Source organism: Delphinus delphis, chromosome 14 (assembly GCF_949987515.2).
Source record: "Delphinus delphis chromosome 14, mDelDel1.2, whole genome shotgun sequence".
Taxonomy (NCBI): Eukaryota; Metazoa; Chordata; class Mammalia; order Artiodactyla; family Delphinidae; genus Delphinus; species Delphinus delphis.
This window is the reverse complement of record NC_082696.1, coordinates 72087650-72107868: the sequence shown is the minus strand read 5'-3', so window position 1 is coordinate 72107868 and position 20219 is coordinate 72087650. Positions and strand designations below refer to the sequence as shown.

The window sequence follows — 20219 nt, the reverse complement described above, 5'->3', positions numbered from 1 at the left end:
CTAAGGATACAGTTTTTTTCCTCTCCTTATTAGGTGGAGAACTTTCAATTTTTTCACTTAAAGGAAGCACTTTATGGCTTCTCTTTGGCGTATCCGAATTGTCAACATCACTACTCTTGTGCTTTGGGGCCATTATTAAGTAAAGTACAGGTTACCTGAACAAGCACTGTGATACCCTGACAATCGATCTGATAACGCAGATGGCTACTAAGTGACTAACGGGCAGGATATGCTGCACAAAGGCATGATTCACGTCCCAGGTAAGATGGAGCAGGACGGCGAGAGATTTCATCACACTACTCAAGACAGCGTACAATTTAAAACTTAAAAATTGTTTATTTCTGGAATTTTCCATTTAATATTTTCAGACTACAGTTGACAACGGGTAACCAGAACCACGGAAAGGAAAACCGCAGATAAGGAGGGACTACTCTAACTGTGCTAAGTGTGATGAGTGAGAAGCGCTACGAAGACATATAACAGGAAACTGACCCAGTAAGAGAATAAGAGAAGTCAGACTTCTTCAAATATGACTGAACAGAGATTGGAGGAGAGTCGACTATTCAAAGGGTAAGTAAGTGGGAAGAAGTAACTGGTATTTGAGAAACTAAGAGGAGGCCAAGGTGGCTAAAATACAGAGATCTTATTTAAAAGATAAAGCTAAAGAGGCTGGCAGGGGCTAGACTATGTGGGCCTTGAAGGCCATATAAGACGCTAGCTTTTATCCTACGAGGTTAAGATTTGCATTAAAGAAAAAAAAAACACCACACACACTAGCTCAATATTATTGTAGAGAAGGAAGAAAGGCTATGGCAAGGCCAGTTAGGAGGCTTACTCAGATGGCCCAGGTGAAAGATCACAGTAGTCTGAGGGTGATGGCAGTGGAGATGAGGTTAATACATCGATCTGAGAAATACTTAAGAGATAAAACTGTCATGTCCTGTTGAAAGAATGGAAATTGCTGAAGAAGATGGACATGTCAAAGACTTGCAAATGACATTTACTGAGGAAGAGAAATCAAGAATAGGCTGGTTTTATGTTTTGTCTGTGTTTTTGTTCGATTTTGGTTTTATGATAAGGCTATGAGGAAAACATTAAGTTTGGTTTCGGACATAAAGTTGAAGGTATTTCTGAACATCCAAATAGGATGGCGACATCAAGAAGGCAGATGGAGAATTAAGTGTGAAGCTCAGGTAACAGAGGTGGACAGGCAGTTTAACTTTGAGTCTTTAGGGTATAGCTGATAACATAGAAGCTCAGGAATATTAGCATAGAAAGAATATAAGTGAAATGACAAGACGACCTATAAGTGAACTTCAAGTACTACGAGTCATGTAAAAAGTCCATGGTGTTGGCAATATGGAGGTCACTGCTGAACTTATTAGCCTGAACTGTTTCAGTTTAGTAATGGGATTGGAAGCCAGAATGGATTGAGAAGTGAGCGGGTGATTGAGAAGTGAGCGGATGCTGACAGCTCTTTTGAGAAATCTGGCTGTGAAGGAAACAGGAAATTGGTAACAATAGGACAATTGCTAGAAAACGTGTGGGGGATAAGTGGGGGATCGATTACCCCACCCATTCCACGTGTGAGAGACCTGTGCATGTTCAAAACCAGACGGGAAAAAATCTACTTAAATAGTTGAAGCCTTCAGAAGTGGAAAGGGGTTAAGATACAAGGTACAGGTATAAATCCTAGCCTTAGATGGGAAGGATAACTCTTCTACTGTAAAACAAGAAAGGAAGATAAGATGAATACAAATAGAGGCAGATTTGTGTGTCTTGAAGTAGAAAAAATAAAGAAGTTATGTCTTTCTATTTAAAAGCATGGTCTACAGGACAACACATCATATAACTTATCATATAACTTAACATTTTTTCTTCTATCAGAAGACTATTCATTTTTTTTAATATAATAGATGTAGGGTCATTACAGAGGATGATAAATAACCAATTAAAATGTTTTTCTAATTAAAATTTTGAATAGAAAAACCTCATGAGATGTGTATACATATGTAATGCTATATTTAATGAAGTAAATATATATAAAATATATATGGATAAGTGTGTGTATGTATACAAGGAGCACTCGAATGTAGTTTGGACATGGAATGCCAAGGAGCTGATTTGTTCTCATTTATAATGACTTATTAAGAAAATCCTAATTGAAATAAATACTAGACAAAATTAGAAACAGATTGAACATTGAGGCTGATAAACTTGCTCTTCATAATGCCTTGTACTCTTGTAATTAATCATTTCTGTAATAAGGTTGCTCTTCTCTTTTGGACTAAGTTCTACATGAGCAGGGGCTATGTTACAGTTCACCACTGTAACTCTAGTACCTAGTGTGATGTCTGATACAGAGCAGCTAATAAATATTTGTCAACATTAAGACAGCGTCTTACATTGCATCCAATTTGTATTTATGAGCCTATCAAAAGAGCCTTAATATCCTAAGTAAACATTATGTAAAAAGGTTTATCTATCTGTTTTGTATGTTAGGGTTCCATTTAAGATTTTTATTTTAAAATAGCATTACACTGCTAAAAAGCATTACACTGCTCAAAAGTATTTGAAAAGTTAGGAAGATAGACCAGATGACTTCTTCAGGTCCTTTGTAATCTCTCTCTGATTTTCTGTACTGTAAGTATGTGGCTCAAGAACTTTGTCTGTAAATGTACATAGAATAAAACTATGTTTAAACAGTTCATCTAAACCAGCAGTCCAAGGTTCTTGGAAGATTCTGACAGTTCCTCAGGAGCTGCTTACAGGACAGGTAGGTAAGGTGAGGTTAAATTAGTTTGATTCCCAGACCCCTCTCCTCACTTCAATCAGAGAAGTTTATATTACCTGTTTGATAAAATAATTGGACATGAGATTTGATTTTTAAAAAGCGTTTAGGGAGGAAAAAAAGAGGTTTGACAGTGAAAAATTATTATGAAAAACAAAATTATTAATCTGGTCACAACTAACATTTTTAATCATTTTGTAATTAAACAAACACTCCCTGAAACACTCTAGGGAGTATATTATTTGGGAGATGTCATATTAGCAGAAATAGGGAAAAAAACCCTCCATTTAGTTAACCAACTTGAAACATACGCCAATGTTGGAAGAAAAAACTATCTGATGCCCCAAGAATGTTTGGTTCCTTTTTGAATAATAATTAAGAGAATTTACGGATCATGGTGAAGCTGTGTTTAGATTTTCATGGTTCATGTAGGCATTTATAATATGAAACATCTTTGTTGAAGTCCAATGTATTTTAAAATTAGTATCAAAAATAGCGAGAGAAAAAGCTGGAAATGCCCAAGTCACTCAACAGATGCAAATAAACAGGTGGGTTCATAGCCAAACAAAGAAATATACTATTCAGCAATAAAATGGAATGAACTACTGATACACATAACAACTTGGATGAATCTCAAAATGTATGCTAAGTAAAAGATTTTTATAAAAGCACATGCTAAATGATTCTATTGATATAAAACTACAGAATATCAGTGCTAGTCTATAATAACAGAAACAGGTTAGTAGCTGCAAGGAGACAGGACAGAGAAGGACTACAGAGGGGCATGAAGAAACTTCTGAGAATGATGGATCTATGCACTGACTTCAATAGCTGGTGATGATGATTGCACGAAGGTATGCGTATGACAGACTTCGTCAAACTGTATACTTTAAATATATACAATTTACTGCAAGCCAATTATACCAAAATTATCTATCTTAAAAAAAATACGTTAATTTTGAATGTAAAAGAATGTATAAAAAATCTACCTTTAAAGATTATTTAAGGATATAGAACCACCACAGCACATTTTAAGGTAGGAAAATGATTATTACCTTACAACTTTTGCAGCCTGGGAACTTTCAATTCCTTTAAAACAAACTTTTTTGACATTGTCTCCTGAGCTTTGGCCAGTAATAGATTTTTTTTCTTCTAGTAAGAAATCCCGGAATGACTTGGATGAAACTGAATGTAGAGAAGATGCCCTGTGAAAAAACAATAAAGATCATGTAAAAAACACTCATTTTTGCTGGAAGTGACAAGGGGATATGGAGAGAATATATACCAAAAATTTTACAATGATATAATTACAGTTTTCAATGTGATGTTGGATTCTTGCTGTCAATTGTAGACTAATCAAAACTGTGTGATAAGAAAAAACAATGGAGACCAACACTGGTGATAACCCAGATGGTGAAGTAAAAACAGCTATTATAACTATGCCTCAGGTAACAACAAAAAATATGGTCAGAATAATAAGAAAATCTGTATAGACCTATACCTCTTTAAAAAATTTTCTTAATCCCACCAGCTTTTTATTGTAGAAATTAACAAAACAAAAACCTAGATTAGCCAACATTGTTGTACAAAAGAGATACAAAACTGGAAGAAGATAAAACAAGGTACAGTAATCAAGACAGTAGGGTATTAAGGATTAACTGATCAATGGAACAGATTAGAGAACCCAGTACTAGACCCTCATGTAGACAGTCATTTTACTTTCAATAACAGAACTGCCAAAGCAACCCGGTGGGAAGAATGTTTTCTATAATAAACAAATGGTTTATAGAAGGAAAAAAAACCTTGACCTTTACTTCACACCATACCCCAAAATTATTTCAAGATGAATTATAGAACTAACAAACATAAAAGCTAAATATCCTGGAAGAAAACAGAAGACTATCTTCATAACTCAGTGGTAAGCAAAGGGTTCTTAGGACATAAACAGCAATAACCGTCAAATCAAGAAATGATAAATTAGACATAATTAAAAACTTCTGTTCATCAGAAGATATCGTTAAGAAAACAGAAAATATTTGTAAAACATACATCTGGCAAAGGACTTCTACCCAGACTCTAAAAAGAAATCCTAAGGACTTCCCTGGTGGTGCAGTGGTTAGGAATCCACCTACCAACACAGGGGACATGGGTTCAAGCCCTGGTCTGGGCAGATCCCACGTGCCTCGGAGCAACTAAGCCCGTGCACCACAACTACTGAGCCTGTGCTCTGGAGCCCGTGAGCCACAACTCTGAGCCCGCTCACCACAACACTGAAGCCCGCATGCTCCAGGGAAGGTGTGCTGCAACTACTGAAGCCCACGCACCTAGAGGCCGTGCTCCACAACAACAGAAGCCACCGCAATGCGAAGCCCACGCACCACAACGAAGAGTAGGCCCTGCTCGCCACAACTAGATGAAGATCGAACGCAGCCAAAAAAAAAAAAAAAACAGGAAATCCTAGAACTAAAAAAAAGACAAATACAGAAGACAAGGCAATTTCAAAAGGCATGCAGAAAGGATCTGAATAGACACTTCACAGAGGAAGAGATGTTAATTGGTCAATAAGCACGTGAAAAAGTGTGCTCATTACTCATGAGGGAAACACAAAACCGCAAGGAGAAACCACTACACGCCCACCCAAACAGGTAAAATTAATTGACAATACCAAATGTTGGCAAGGATGTGAAACAGCCAACAGTCTCAAAAATTTTGCTGGGAGGATAAAATGATACAAATGCTGTGGAAAGATCTGGCAGTTTTTATAAAAAAACATGCATTTTCTGTAAAATCCAGTAATTCTACTCCCTAGTGTTTACCCAAGAGAAGTTAAAATACATGTCTACAAAAAGGACTAAACAAGAATGGTCAGAGCACCTTTATTCTTAAGAGCCAAAAACTGGAAAGAGTCCAGGTGTCCATCAATCAACAGGAGTAAACACAAGTATATTCATACCTTGGAATACTACTGAGTAATAAAAAGGAATAAACTATTGGTATACACAATCCAAATAAATCTGAAAAACATGCTGAGTGAAAGAAGCCAGACACAAAAGTATATTATGTTTCATTCTAATTACATAAACTTCTAGAACAAGCAAACTCAACTATAGTCAAAAAAGAAAAACCACAACAATGGTTGACACTGGGGTGAGAGGGGGGCAAAGATAAAAAAGAATTGTTTTGAAGGAAATTTTCTGGGATAATGGTAATGCTCATCAATTTACTAAAAATGTAATATAAACAATGACCAAGTGGGCTTTATTTAATGCAAGGTTGTTCTAACAGCGTTCTAACACTCAAAAAAAAAATAATTAACATAATTCATCACATTAACAGGATAAAGGAGAAAAGTTCTATGATCCAGTCAATGGACACATCAAAAAAATTAAATAATTAGGGATACAATTAACAAAACATGGATGGACATGATACATATATTTAAAACTATAGAAGACTGCTGAGAGATTTTAAAGAGAATCTAAAGGATACCATGTTCATTCTTAGGGGACTCAATGACCCAATATTGGTAACCTGTCAATACTCTTCAATTTATCTACAGAGTCAAAGCAACACCCAACAAAATCCCAGTAGGCATTTTTTTTTTGACAAGCCAAATCTAAGATTTATTTAAACATGGTCAAAACTAAAAATAGAAAAAATAATTTTGAAAAAAACAAAATCAGAGAAATTATACTATCTGATTTCAACACTTATAAAAGCTATCATCAGAAGCACATACATATAGGTCAAACGGAACTGAGTAGAGTCCAGAATTAGACCCCCACACACATCATGGTCAACTGACTTTCAGCAAAAGTGCCAAGTAATAAAATGGAGCAAGAACAATCTTTTCAACAAATTGTGCTGGAACAACTAGATATCTGTATGAGACAAAAACCTTGATCTCTACCTTACCCACGTATAAAAAGAAAAATCACAAAAGCTAAACTTAGGAAACATCTAAATCAAAACAAAAAAATTTTGTAACCTTAGTCAAAGACATAAAAAGCCCTAACTTTCAATGAAAACAAACAAAAAAATGGATGCAATGGGTTTTACCAAAATTAAAAACTTCTGCTCCTACAAAGACAATGTTACTAAGAAATGAAAAACCAAAATACAGACTGGGAGATAATATCCACAAAACTTATCCAAAAACATCCTTATTTTCAGAATACAGACTCTCAGAATTCTAGATTAACAAAATAGCCCCAATAAAAGGCAAAAGATCTGAAAAGACATTTCAGAGATATGAAAATAGCCAATAAGCCCCTGAGAAAGACAAAATAAACCACACCTACTAGAAGACCTAAAATTAAAAAGATTAAATATACAAAGTGTTGGAAAGGATGTGGAATAATGGGAACTCTTACATGCTACTAGTAGGAATGTCCAATGGCATGACCATTTTGGAAAACTGTTTGGTACTTTTCCTAGGAAGTCAAACATTCACTTAACATACAAACCAGCAATTCCAATCCTAAGCATTTACTCAAGAGAAATAATATAAGATTTGTACATAAATAACTTTTTTCATAAAAATAAACTCAGTATTTCTCAACAATAAGAAAGGAAGAAATTTACTGATACATGGAACAACATGGATGAAGCTCCTTTATGTTGAATGAAGGAAGCCAGACACAAAAGAGAGCATACTGTACTTAGATGCCATTTATAAGAAGTTCCAGAACAGGCAAAAACTAAGCTACAGTGATAGAAATTTCATCAATGGTAGCCGGGGGCATGGGTAGAGGGTGAGGGTTGGTTGAGAAAAGATAGTGGGATGGTGGAAATATTTTTCTTAATTGGAGTGGTGATTACACAGGTGGTACATTTGTCAAAACTCCCACTATACACTTGAAATTACTGCATTTTACTTTATGTAAATTATACCTCGGTAAAGTTATTTCAAAAAAACAGAATACACAATGAAATCTGCACTCCTTCTGAATAAAACAATTTTTTATGGAAAGGAAGTGGAAAAAGGTCAACTCACATACCACTAGTGAGAGTGTTTAGTGGTATCTACTAGAAATGAATATATGCATATCCTACAACCCGGTAATTTTATTCCTAGTTATATAAGCAACAAAAATGCAAATATGTTCAACAAAGACGTGAACTAGAATATCTACAGCAGCACTAACCCTAACAACAGTAGAACAACAAAGCTACTAAAATGCCAGCAAGAACTGAATGAGTAAAATAAGTATATTTACACAATGGAATATTAGTACTCATCAAAATATGAATTTCATAAATATAATGTTGAGCAAAAGAAGCTAGAAACAATAATGATTCTGTGTGTGTGTGTGTGTGTGTGTGTGTGTGTGTGTGTGTGTGTATTAAAAAGGGGAGATTACTCTATGGAAGTAGAAGTCAGGATAGTGGACTGGGGGAGGGGACTTGCTGGTAGTGTTACTTCTTGATTTGAGTGCTGGTTGCACAAGACGTGTTCAGTTTGTGAAAATACAACAACCTACACACTTATGATAACTGCACTCCGAAGTGTATACATTATGTTTCAATAAAAAGTAATTTAAAATTTAAATCTAATTTTACATGGAGAACATAGAGGAAATAAAAATTAAGTTGATCTAAATAATCAAAAATACACAAAACTAATCACACCCAGTATAGGTGTAGTGCTTTGAGAATTAGTTGAGTGGAATGCACTTTAGAATATCTACCAGAAAACAGTATACAAATTAAAAATCACCTTTACAGATTAATTTAGCTTCCAAAGATTTCATGCTCAGATTGCTATGGTATTAGAATCTTTTTATTCAACAATGTTTTACTGCAATCCAAAATGTAAAAAGGATTTGCAGGGTAGTAGTCAGGGTCAGGCACACAGGCTCTGCGGCTGCTACTGTTGTAGGTTCAAATCTTGGCTCTGTCACATACCAGCTTTGACCTTGGGGAGATACTAACCTCTGAGCTTCAGTTTCCTCATCAGTAACATGGAGATACTGATACCATCTCCTTCCTTATAATGGTTGTTGTGAGGATCAAATGTTAACCTATGGTAAAATACTTAAACAGTACCTGATACATAGAAATGCTATGTCAAGTCTGTTACTGTCCACAATTTTCACAGCATTTAACAAAACTAACTTATTTTAAGAGAAAAAGAAGACAATGAGAACACAGAAATTCTGACATGAAGAAATATAGTCAGTTCATAGGCATAATGTCTTTCCTTCCTAAAGTCTAACTTAGAAAAACTGATTCAGAAATGTAACCTTTAGCTATGATTTTGTATACTAGAACTACACTGTAACCTTAGCATCATTTTCAGAAATCCTTAATAAGTCAAAATTATGAGTAACAACATAAGCAATTTCCTATTCTAATACTTCTTCCATTTTATTTACTCAGAAAACAAAGTGAACACAATGCTAACCAGTTAATTTCCCAAAAAGTTAAATTCATACTTTGAAGAAACCATAAAATCCAAACCCAGGTTAAATTCATAAACTATTTGGGGTTCCCCATAAAAAATTAGCAAGGCCTTCTAATAACTTATCTGAATTCACACTGCTACCAGGTTAACAGACTCACAATGTCAAGCTCAGGCAAGGCTCACTCCAGAACCCAGGAGATCACTATATTAAGATCACTATACTCGACTACTGTGTCCACATTTAAAAATCATTTACCCTATGTAAAATCTTAAATCATAGAAAGGAAATTTTCTTTACAGATTTATCAGCAACATGACCTACTAAAGTATTCACATAAAAGATATTTCTTCAAAAGGAGCTTACCTGACTTTACCACAAAATTTTCTCCAAAGCACATACATATGCAGAACACTGAAAAATTAAATACAAAGAACCACTCTCCGTTTCCTTACCAACTCCTTTCTGCTCCTGCCGAAAACACACATACCTGAAGGTTTCTACTGGCAAACAACGTATCTATGGTGGAAAGTACAGTGTCTCATCAGTCATTAGGGAACACTGCTGGCGAATACTCTGCCAAAAAAATCTGCTGAATGTCTTTTGTAAGTAATTCATGTCTCTAAATACAGAAGCTTCACAATGATCTGTGTAAGAACCACACGGTGTCAGATTCATCTTCGTGGTAATTTGGGAACTTCTAGATGTGGTAAATAATATACACACTAAAAATTTTTATTTCTTTAATGGCTACTTAGGATAACATCTCCTTAAGAATAAATATAGGTAACAATGCTTACAAGATATCTTAAACTCACATGTTCATTAACCATGCATAGTGGCTACCTATAAAATGTCTTATGCAGACTTCTTTAAATGAGTTCTGTTATTCTTTCCACTGATCATGCCATACTTTGAAACAGTGTCTGATTTCCAACGATTTTACTTTCCTAACTCAAAGGTTCTGGCTCTTTTCCATTTTAGCAGCCAGAGAAACTTAATGAAGCAGCATCTGTAGCCACATAAAAAATTAATCAAGATTTTGTTCCTCAACTAAAGCAGCCATGAAATTTTTGCTTTAATGAATAAAATTTCTAGCTCTAAAAAGTTAAATAATTGAAATTAGTTTATAATTTATAGGTTAGCTCTAAATGGAATTTGGAGAATTTACATTCATACATCAAGCCAGGCCACAAAGATTGTGCATTCTTCCACTCAAGATGACTGGTGAGAAATGTATTATTTCTCCAAGTAAAATAAAGGATAATGAAAAGTGACCAACTCCCATGTACACTTGGCGTTTTCACATTAGATTTAAAAGTCAACTGGTTAGAACTTCATTGTAATGCAAAAACCAGTTATTGTGTGAACAAACTAAGTAAAATTCCTTACCACGACCAGGAGCAGACTTAGAGGGCTAATGTGTGATTTGCTAATGAACTGCGGCACATTAACCTCATTACTAAGATAAACACAGTATAAAAACACCTTCTAATAAATAAATAAAATCGCATTAGATGATTCATCAGGATGATGAAGATGTCCCTTTGAGAAGTATTTAAAAAAAGATAAATCACTACAGTAATGAATATATTCCATAAATACAATCTGTAAATCAGATTAAAATGCTAATTTCAGATTAATTTTCTACTTTTTTCAAAGCTGGGCAAAGTTTAAATTCTACCAATTTTCTATAAACCAATATTTACAAGAGATAGTCTCAGGAAAACAAATCTATTACTATTTTATTTCTTTAAGCATATACCACACGTATTTACAACCTATGCGTAATGGATTAAAAATGAAGTGATATACTAAACCTGCAGCCTTCTAAGAATTCAAGAAAGAAAATTCAACAACCTAAAAATGACTATTTCCATTTATACTAAATATACATCATAATTCAAGAATACCAAACATCAACCATTTTACATAAATATGTTCTTAAAAGTTATAACAAGGGACTTCCCTGGTGGTGCAGTGGTTAAGACTCCATGCTGCCAATGCAGGGAGCCCGGGTTCAATCCCTGGTCAGGGAACTAGATCCCACATGCATGCATGCCCACAACTAAGAGTTCGCATGCCACAACTAAGCAGCCCGCGAGCCACAACTAAGACCTGGCACAGCCAAATAAATAAATAAATAGAAATATTTTTTTAAAAAAACTTCTAACACATGTTTTCTGATCCCTGTCATTAATTTATATGCATATATTATATACATATATACTTATAATATATATGTATAATTATGTACATTTATTGACATATATATCTTACATACATATATTCTTCTAACTCAGCCCACTATTTATTTAATAACTTAAGCAGTACATAAATTCAGAAGAATTTAGCAGAAATGAACTTTAAAAGATCCTTCAGATACCAAAAATTTGGTCTCATAAAGTCATAAAAGGTATAAATGATTGATTTTATGACAATTCAGATCTCTCTCACTTTCATAAAAATTCAGAATAAATTACCTATAATTGGTCAGTTAGATAAATTTCTTTGGTTCCGTAAAATACATAAGATCCATTATTCATTTGTTTGTATTTAGATTTTCCAGTCGCATTTTCATCAACTAAATATATAATAAACATCACTTATAATTCAGTCACCAAATTACTTTTCAAAGAAAAATACCCTGATTATATTTTTGGCCAAATTTTATGGCATTCTTCCTCCCACATTCCTAGAATTCTCCTTAATATGCCATAATATATTTCTTTTGAAATTTAGACAGTCTCTTCAACGTAGGAGTCTGAGTTCATATTGCTAATAATGACTAGGGAAAATTTTTTCCTAAACCTGAAAATCAAAGTCTGAAGTTTCAGATAAATGATTACTCTAATCCTTTCCTCTAAAATCCCATGTTAAGTGAACTAGAGAATAATCAGAAAGGCATAAACCCACACAGGCAAAAGAATAAGGCATTAAGACAATGGCAGACTAAAAGTAATAATACTCTATTGGAGGACAGAACAGGGCCAGAATGAACCTTGATATAGTAGAAATAAAGAAAACCTGTCATCAAGTGGAGTGGGGGTAGAGTGTGAAGCTCGGAACCCTGAAAAGTCTCCTACGTTGGAGACATCTTAAGTATCAAATCCTGAAGTAGTCATGCAGATGAAAACAGGAATACTGGCTCAAGGTTTACTTGCGGAGTGGCAGAGAATGCCAGATGCCCTCCCCATCTCCACGCGATCAGATGACTGTACTTCCTTCACCTTGGTAGCAGGAGGATTTGATTGAAAATCACCAGTATACAGAGGCAGGTAGGACTAAACTGCTGTGTTTAAAATCTATATACTAAATGATGAGATACGTGAGAATCTAGACCAAATTGTGAGAACCTCAGTCCCAGGCCGAACTGCCTCACCCTGATCAGCTTCCAGAAGGCTGGCAACCAAATACAAAAATTAAAAGGCTTCTCCTTAGAGAAACTGACAGACCAAGGAGAAAAAACAAGGGGACAATGGTGCGGGGGTCCTCTAAGGGTACCGCTGGGTCACCCTACAGTCGCACCCATCAGTCAACCTGTCCCACACAGGCACACAGATTCCAACCAGAACTTAAAACAATCCACCAAATAAAACAAAACGTAACTAAAACATACATGAAAAAAGAGTGAATACACATCAGTGTAAATCAATGACTATTTTTTAACTTTTATAAATGGAGTCATATAGGGTCTTTTTTTCTGATTGGCTTCTTTTGCTCAATATTACATTGATGAGATTCATTCACACAGTTATATTTAGTCATAATTCATTTTCATCATTGTGTAGTACTCTACTATACTAATAAACTATAATTTATCCATTTACTGCTATAGACGTTTAGGTTGTTTACAGTTTTTGGCTTTTACAAATAAGGATGATACAAACATTCTGATACGTGTTGCCTGGTGCACACGTACATATATTTCTGTTGGATATAAAAGAGTGAAAAAGTTTATAGAGTACAGGTATCTTTAACAGTTGAATATTGAACAGGATACTAATAAAAGGGCACTATCGGCAAATAAGAAAGCTCTTGGCAATTAAAGATTTTAATAGTTAAATTAAAACATTCAGTAGAAGGGTTGTAAGATAAAGTCTGGGAAATGTTCCAGAAAGTATTTAGAATAGGAAAATAATTATATGAACATTAGAAGAGCAAAAGTAAGAAAATTAGGGAAATCCAGGAAGAGCCATATCCAACTAATGTGATTTCTAGAGAAAACAGTACAGAAGAAAGTATCAAATAGAGTACAAGATGTTCCTAGAACTTAAAGACATGCTCTTCCCAATTAAAAGAGCCCATCAAGTACCCAGCATAATCTATAAAAAGAGAACCCACGTCAAGGCACATCACTCTGAAATTTTAGAATGCTAGAGATAAAGAAAAAGGGAAGCGGGGGGGACTTCCTTGGTGGTCCAATGGTTTAAGAGTCCTCCTTCCAATGCAGGGGACGCAGGTTGGATCCCTGGTTGGGTAACTAAGATTTCCACATGCCCCGGGGCAACTGAGCCCATGTGCTCTGGAGCCTGTGCCACAGCTAGAGAGCCCACGCGCCTCAAGGAGGAGCCTGCATGCTGCAACTAAGACACAATGCAGCCAAATTAATTAAAAAAAAAAAAAAGAAAAGAAGAAGGGAGGAGGGGGAGAGGGAGGAAACTGGTAAAAATAGCAAGAGTAAGGAATTGGAATGGCATTAGACTTCACAACAGCAATAAGAAAAAGGAGCTCTACAAATGATTTCCAACTCAGAATTCTGTTCCAATCTATCAGTCAAGAATGGTGAGAATAGAAACATTTTCAAAGATATAAGAGCTCCAAAAATGTATGTCCTATACATCTTTTCTCAGAAAACCACTGGTTTTGATGTAGATTGTGCTACATCAAAACAAAGAGTAAACCAAGAAATAGAAAAACAGGATTTAGGAAACTGGGGATCAAACACCGGAGGGAAGAAAAAGAAATTCCCAGGATGACAGTTAAGAGAAGTCTCAAGATCACAGATACTAAGCAGGCCTGGAAAAGGCCTAGTTCAGACCAGAGAAGTCAAGAGTTCTAATGAAGATGCCTCCAGGGCTTCCCTGGTGGCGCAGTGGTTGAGAGTCCGCCTGCCGATGCAAGGGACACGGGTTCGTGCCCCGGTCCGGGAGGATCGCACATGCCGCGGAGAGGCTGGGCCCATGAGCCATGGCCGCTGAGCCTGCGCGTCCGGAGCCTGTGCTCCGCAACAGGAGAGGCCACAACAGTGAGAGGCCCGCATACCGCAAAAAAAAAAAAAAAAAAAAAAGAGAGAGATGCCTTCAATAAAAAACAAAAGTAATAAATTACCTGGTATGTTTCATCATAATGGAGAGAGAGAGGTATGTTTTAGAGAGTTTTGGGGGGAAAATTAGTGATGAGTACATAGGCAGTACAGGAAAACTGACTGAATTAGTCTAGGGAAAAAATAGAATAGTGTAAAAAAAGGAAATAAAATCATCTTCACAATATGACTCTGTTGTGAATCTTAATTAACCAGTCATAAAAAAGAAAGTTTGGGGCAGGCCAGGCAACTGCTATCTTTCATGATAAGAAGCCTTGAAGTATTACCATACTATTAAATTTTTTAAACTATGTGTTTTGATTTAAAAAATTATTTTATTGGGGCTGGAAAGAACTCCTATGTTTGAAATAGATGCTAAACCAAGAGTATTTGTCCAGTAGTTGGATTTCCTAACTTGAGTGATCATTGTTTTGTTCCTTCTTTTGTTCATTTACTTTTTGTTTTTAAATAAGGAAACTGGTTGATGGCAGGGCTAAAACTGTATTTACTAATAAGCCCAAAGCTTCCTCATGTGCTTAGCTAATTCTCTCAAATTGAGATATATTTAGTATCTTGAGAGCTAGTCAAAGAACTTTTTTTTTTGTCTTTTCCATACTTTTGTTTAGGGAAAACATAACTCAGTATTGTAACAGGGGACTTCCCTGGTGGCGCAGTGGTTAAGAATCTGCCTGCCAAGGCAGGGGACACGGGTTCGAGCCCTGGTCCGGGAGGATCCCACATGCCGCGGAACAACTAAGCCCGTGCACCACAACTACTGAGCCTGCGCTCTAGAGCCCAAGAGGCACAACTACTGAGCCCGCACGCCACAACTACTGAAGCCCATGCACCTAGAGCCCGAGCTCCGCAACAAGAGAAGCCACTGCAATGAGAAGCCCACACACCGCAACAAAGAGTAGCCCCTGCTCACCACAACTAGAGAAAGCCCGGGCGCAGCGATGAGGACCCAACACAGCCAAAAAATTTTTTAAAGTAAATAAATAAAATAGATTTATATTAAAAAAAATATATTATAACAGCTACTCCATAAACCCTACAGAGGCAGTGATTAAATCAGTTTTGTATATATTGCCTTATCATCAGAAACTAGAACAGTGCCTTGCATGTAGAAGGCACACAACAAATACCAATGAATTAAAACATTCTACTTGGGCTTCCCTGGTGGCGCTGTGGTTAAGACTCTGCCTGCCAATGCAGGGGACACGGGTTAGAGCCCTGGTCCAGGAAGATCCCACATGCTGCTGAGCAACTAAGCCCGTGAGCCACAACTACTGAGCCTGCGCGTCTGGAGCCTGTGCTCCGCAACGGGAGAGGCCGCGACAGTGAGAGGCCTGCGCACCGCGATGAAGAGTGGCCCCTGCTCGCTGCAACTGGAGGAAGCCCTCGCACAGAAACGAAGACCCAAAACAGCCAAAGATAAATAAATTAATTAAAAAAAAATTCTACTAAACCCAATCCCTCAAGTTTTACTCTCTTTTCTTTTTCACTTGGGTGTTCTCACCTCTTGTTTTCTTTTTCTGTGATCATGTTTTAGATTTACTAGTAGGTCTGATATTTAGTCCTATTGGTGGCAATCAAAATAAAATGAGTTGCCACTCTCTTCAAAACAATTTACATTTTAATGGGAAAAATATTCCCTCTTACAAATAGAAAAAAGTGGCATTAGAGTAATGAAGGGATTCCCCCAAACCAAGAGTAGTCTCTAATACCCTCTTCAATGCTTGTGAGAACAACAGGGTTCTACTGATCTTTCCTGCCCATCATACTATCCATGTGTTTTTCTTCTAAAATTGGTTTCCAATTATTATGATATTAGTTACCAAAAAAAGGGAGGATGGGAGGGGAGCAGAAGTACAACCTATTTTTCATATGTCAAAATTGCTATCTGACCTCTTTGGAGATTATTCCTATTAATGTTGCATTATGGGTAAATTCTAATTGAGAAAAGTTATATAAGACAATGTTAAGTAAACAGCCCTGCTTAAAAGTGACAATGACAAGCTATGATTATAAAAATTTTAAGATATTCATGATGCATACAGGGAATATACAAAGAAATTAGGGTGCTAAAACTGTTTGCTTTTATCAAACTTCTCTATGATATACATTATTTTTTATAAAAAATGAAAAATTAAGAATATTCCCTTAAACTGCCTTAGCAATAAACATTAATTAAAATACCAAGAAGAAATTTTATCTACACATATGAAAAAAATTCAAAAATCATGATGTACTTCTCAAAACAAACAAGAAAATAAAGTATTTCCCAAGGTCCAATTTTTAACTTGAAAGCAAAGAGGGGAATGAAATATTTGAAAAGACAGGAAGGAAAAAAAAAAACCCCACCCAAAGCCAAGAAGTACCTTAAAAGCTAATGTACAAAGCTTATTTTAATAAAAATTAGAGCATACCATGCATTCGCTGGTTTGGGGGTTTTTGAAGGAGCACTTAATGCTGTTTCCATGCTATTCATTCCTGAATTATTATCTTTGGTAGTCATTGCAATCATTTTTCGTTGCTTCTGAGACAGTTTAACTCCATGAGAAATCATTTTTCTAGAAATTGTTAAATTAAACCAATCAGTTTCACCGCTTCTGAGAAAGTTTAATTCCATAAGAAATAATTTTGCTATAAATTAAACCAATTAACATTAATTTCTGCTCAACACAGGTTACTGGTAATTATATTGCTCTGTGTTTATTTGATGGGATTTTACTATTACTAGATCAAAATGACCACAAGTTTCAACAGTGGCAATATATATAATTAGTTTATACTATCAAAGATCAAGTAATAGCTACATGGGGGCCCTCCTAATACACTTGCATCACACTTGTAGCAGAAATAGATCATTTTAGAGGCAAATTTCCGGCATGTAATACTGTATTCCACAAGAGCTAGACCTATCAACCCAACTCAGTCTTCAGCATATATTTAAGAAATAATGTTATGGAGGCTAAATTACCTAGAAAAGAGCTTACAACTAACTTTAACATCAAATGCAGAAAAATAATAGGAAAGGTCCAGTAGGTCTTTCCAGTTGTTTAGGGCAGAACTATAACACAACATGGTCTTTCCTTTTCTTATGATTTTGTAACCAACCCCAAATTTGTCTTTGGTGTAGCTCCACATCTTTGTCTGCTTTCTTCTATTTGCATGATGGTTCTGAGATCCACGACAGGAGGGCTTACAGGACTAAAAGACATATAAAAGTTACTTTACAACCCATTCATTTATCCATGAAGTCCAACACCCAAACATTACTGAAACTGTAAATTATATATAACATCATTAATGAGAGGATAATTTAGGTCTATTTTGTCAGCTGCGGCCAACTTCAAAAAGGATATTTTGAATGAAAGCTACTTTTATATATACATACATAATAATAAAATGCATCAGAAGTCATAATGTTAAGAGATACATGTTTAATAAAATAGTCTAACATTAGTGATTAGAAGATGCTTCCAGGTGTTCCCACAAATATGTTTACTTAGGAAAAAAGGTGTCTACTTTCTGAACTATCTTTAGACCATGAAGCAGCATAAACCGGGACATCATCTTTATTCCAACTGTGCAAAATACAGCACATTTCAAAATAATTACACAAATGGCCCAGATGGCAATATAATTGGTAAGTCAATTAACAGTCTTAGCCTATTATAAACAATACTAGGTAATAAAGATGAAGCATAAGCTCAATTAGCTCTTTGAAAGAATACTGTATGTTAATTACACTTATTCCTTCAGTTTTAAAAACTGACTTTTATAAGTAAAAAAAAAATACGGATAGAATATAGGTTAAGTTAAAACTACAGCATAACATTAAATGAATAGCCTCTGAAAATTAACTGTAACAACACATTTTGTGAGATCTTAAATACACTTTAATGTGCAAAAAAAAAAAGATAAAGTAAGCCTACAAATGGCAAAATGGTCGTCCTGAGTGGGAGTTTTTACTAATATACACTATCCATTAAAAAAGAAAAAGAAGCTGATATCAAGTCACTGTGTGTGTGTGTGTGTGTGTTATAGAGTATTTTACTAAGTATTCCCTGATGACACTGCAAAGGCAACTAAATTCTGTCTGGGAAAAAAAGCCTATTTTAGCCGGTTAGTAATTTGTATGCACTTTAGCTGCTTATTTGTATGCATTTAGGTAATTTTCTGTATATCAGAAATTTTTTTAAATGTGCTTCATTAAAAAGTTTCACTTGACCAAAAATAAATGATATTTCTCAGACTAACAAGTACAGAACAAAATAAAAATCCTACCTGAAAGAGCCAGAAACCCAACTGGAAGAGCTTGTAATATCAATTCTGTTACTGGGAATGGGCTGTGGAGCAGATATTTTAAGTACTGGTGATTTTTCCCATGGTTTTAAATCTTCCCTAAAATGTGTAGGAGGTGTACCATTAACATAGGATTTAATTTTCCCCTGGAGGTTAAAAAAAAAAAAAAAAAAAAAATTGAAGCGTGAGTAATAGCAGGTACCCCTAGCACAGTAGCTAACACATAGTTGGTACTCGGTAAATACTGGTTAAACTATATTAAAGAGTAAAACCTTACAAGAATAATTATCTAGTATTTTCAATTCAGTGCTTCTACAGTTTAGTATCTTGATCAATTCTCAAACCATATCAGTGGCTATAACCCAATTATTAAAAGCTTTGGGAATAATTTTTAGGGACATAAGTTTGCATATCAAGTTCTTATTTACCTGAGTATTAAACAAATGTTAATAAATATAAGTTGTTCAAATAAGATATGAAGCAGTAACTTTAAAATTAACATCCATGACTTTAAAATGAAACAAAATGAAAGTCTGGTATAAATTTCATACAATTTACTCTGAATATAATTAAAGGACTCTGAATAAAATTAAAGCCAAATAATACTGACACTTCAAAAGGGACCCTAAAACTATTGCTATTACAATAGGTCAAGGAAGTTATTGAAATGGTATTTCCACTGCCAGGATAGATTCTCTACTATTGCCAAAAATTCAGTATGCCTTCAACCTTCTTTTAAACCTCAACTGTCTTCCAGGCCAACCTAAGTGTAATATGAATTTCCCCCAAACTTCTACCTTACATAAAAAAATTTTTATGATAAAAATTTGTTTTATATCAATCCTTGAGGCCTAGAAGACTCTTAATAAAGGGTAAATTTTCTATTGTCTCACAAATTTCTAGATGTTCTAATATATTTTGTGGATGTATAGAGGTTAGAAAAAAATTACTCTATCTGGTAAGTTTGACATTCTCCTTCCCTGTAGATTAACAACTATGGAATTAAATGTTAACAGATGTCTGAAACATGGCCTCCCCTAGAGCTGACCAGCCTAGGAATTCAGCAGCTTAGTGTCAATTATGCTAGACTAGGAGAAGAACTCCATTCCAGATTGCATTGCTCCAGTTCACACCGTGGCAGAAAGACACTAAACAGATTTTGGTATTAGGCTTACTTTCAAAATCACTTTCCTTTGACAATTTTTAGCTGGTGTTAACTGACATTTCACAAAATATATTTTAAGTAATTTAGCTATGAATATATATTTCAATATGCCTATACAGTATTGCTATACTTTACATCAACATTACTTTTATTGCAGAAATACAACATCATAAAGGGCTCAAAACTGCAATTAAAATCTTTAAAACTAGAAATATTAGGCAAATTTGAGAAAACTAACACTAC

At 35.1% G+C, this 20219-nt stretch overlaps 1 protein-coding gene across 4 annotated transcripts in view; it reads right to left on the bottom strand.

Annotated features, from left to right (window-relative positions):
* IBTK (inhibitor of Bruton tyrosine kinase) overlaps window positions 1–20219 on the bottom strand; it is a 92187-nt gene that overhangs the window by 9415 nt on the left and 62553 nt on the right. For all 4 annotated transcript variants that reach the window (XM_060030298.1, XM_060030300.1, XM_060030299.1 and 1 more), the window contains exons 23-26: window positions 18794–18957; window positions 17621–17713; window positions 16930–17073; window positions 3847–3996 (exon numbers count right to left, since the gene is read on the bottom strand). In XM_060030298.1, the coding sequence (XP_059886281.1) occupies window positions 3847–3996; window positions 16930–17073; window positions 17621–17713; window positions 18794–18957 (551 nt within the window). The remainder of the gene's footprint in view (window positions 1–3846; window positions 3997–16929; window positions 17074–17620; window positions 17714–18793; window positions 18958–20219) is intronic.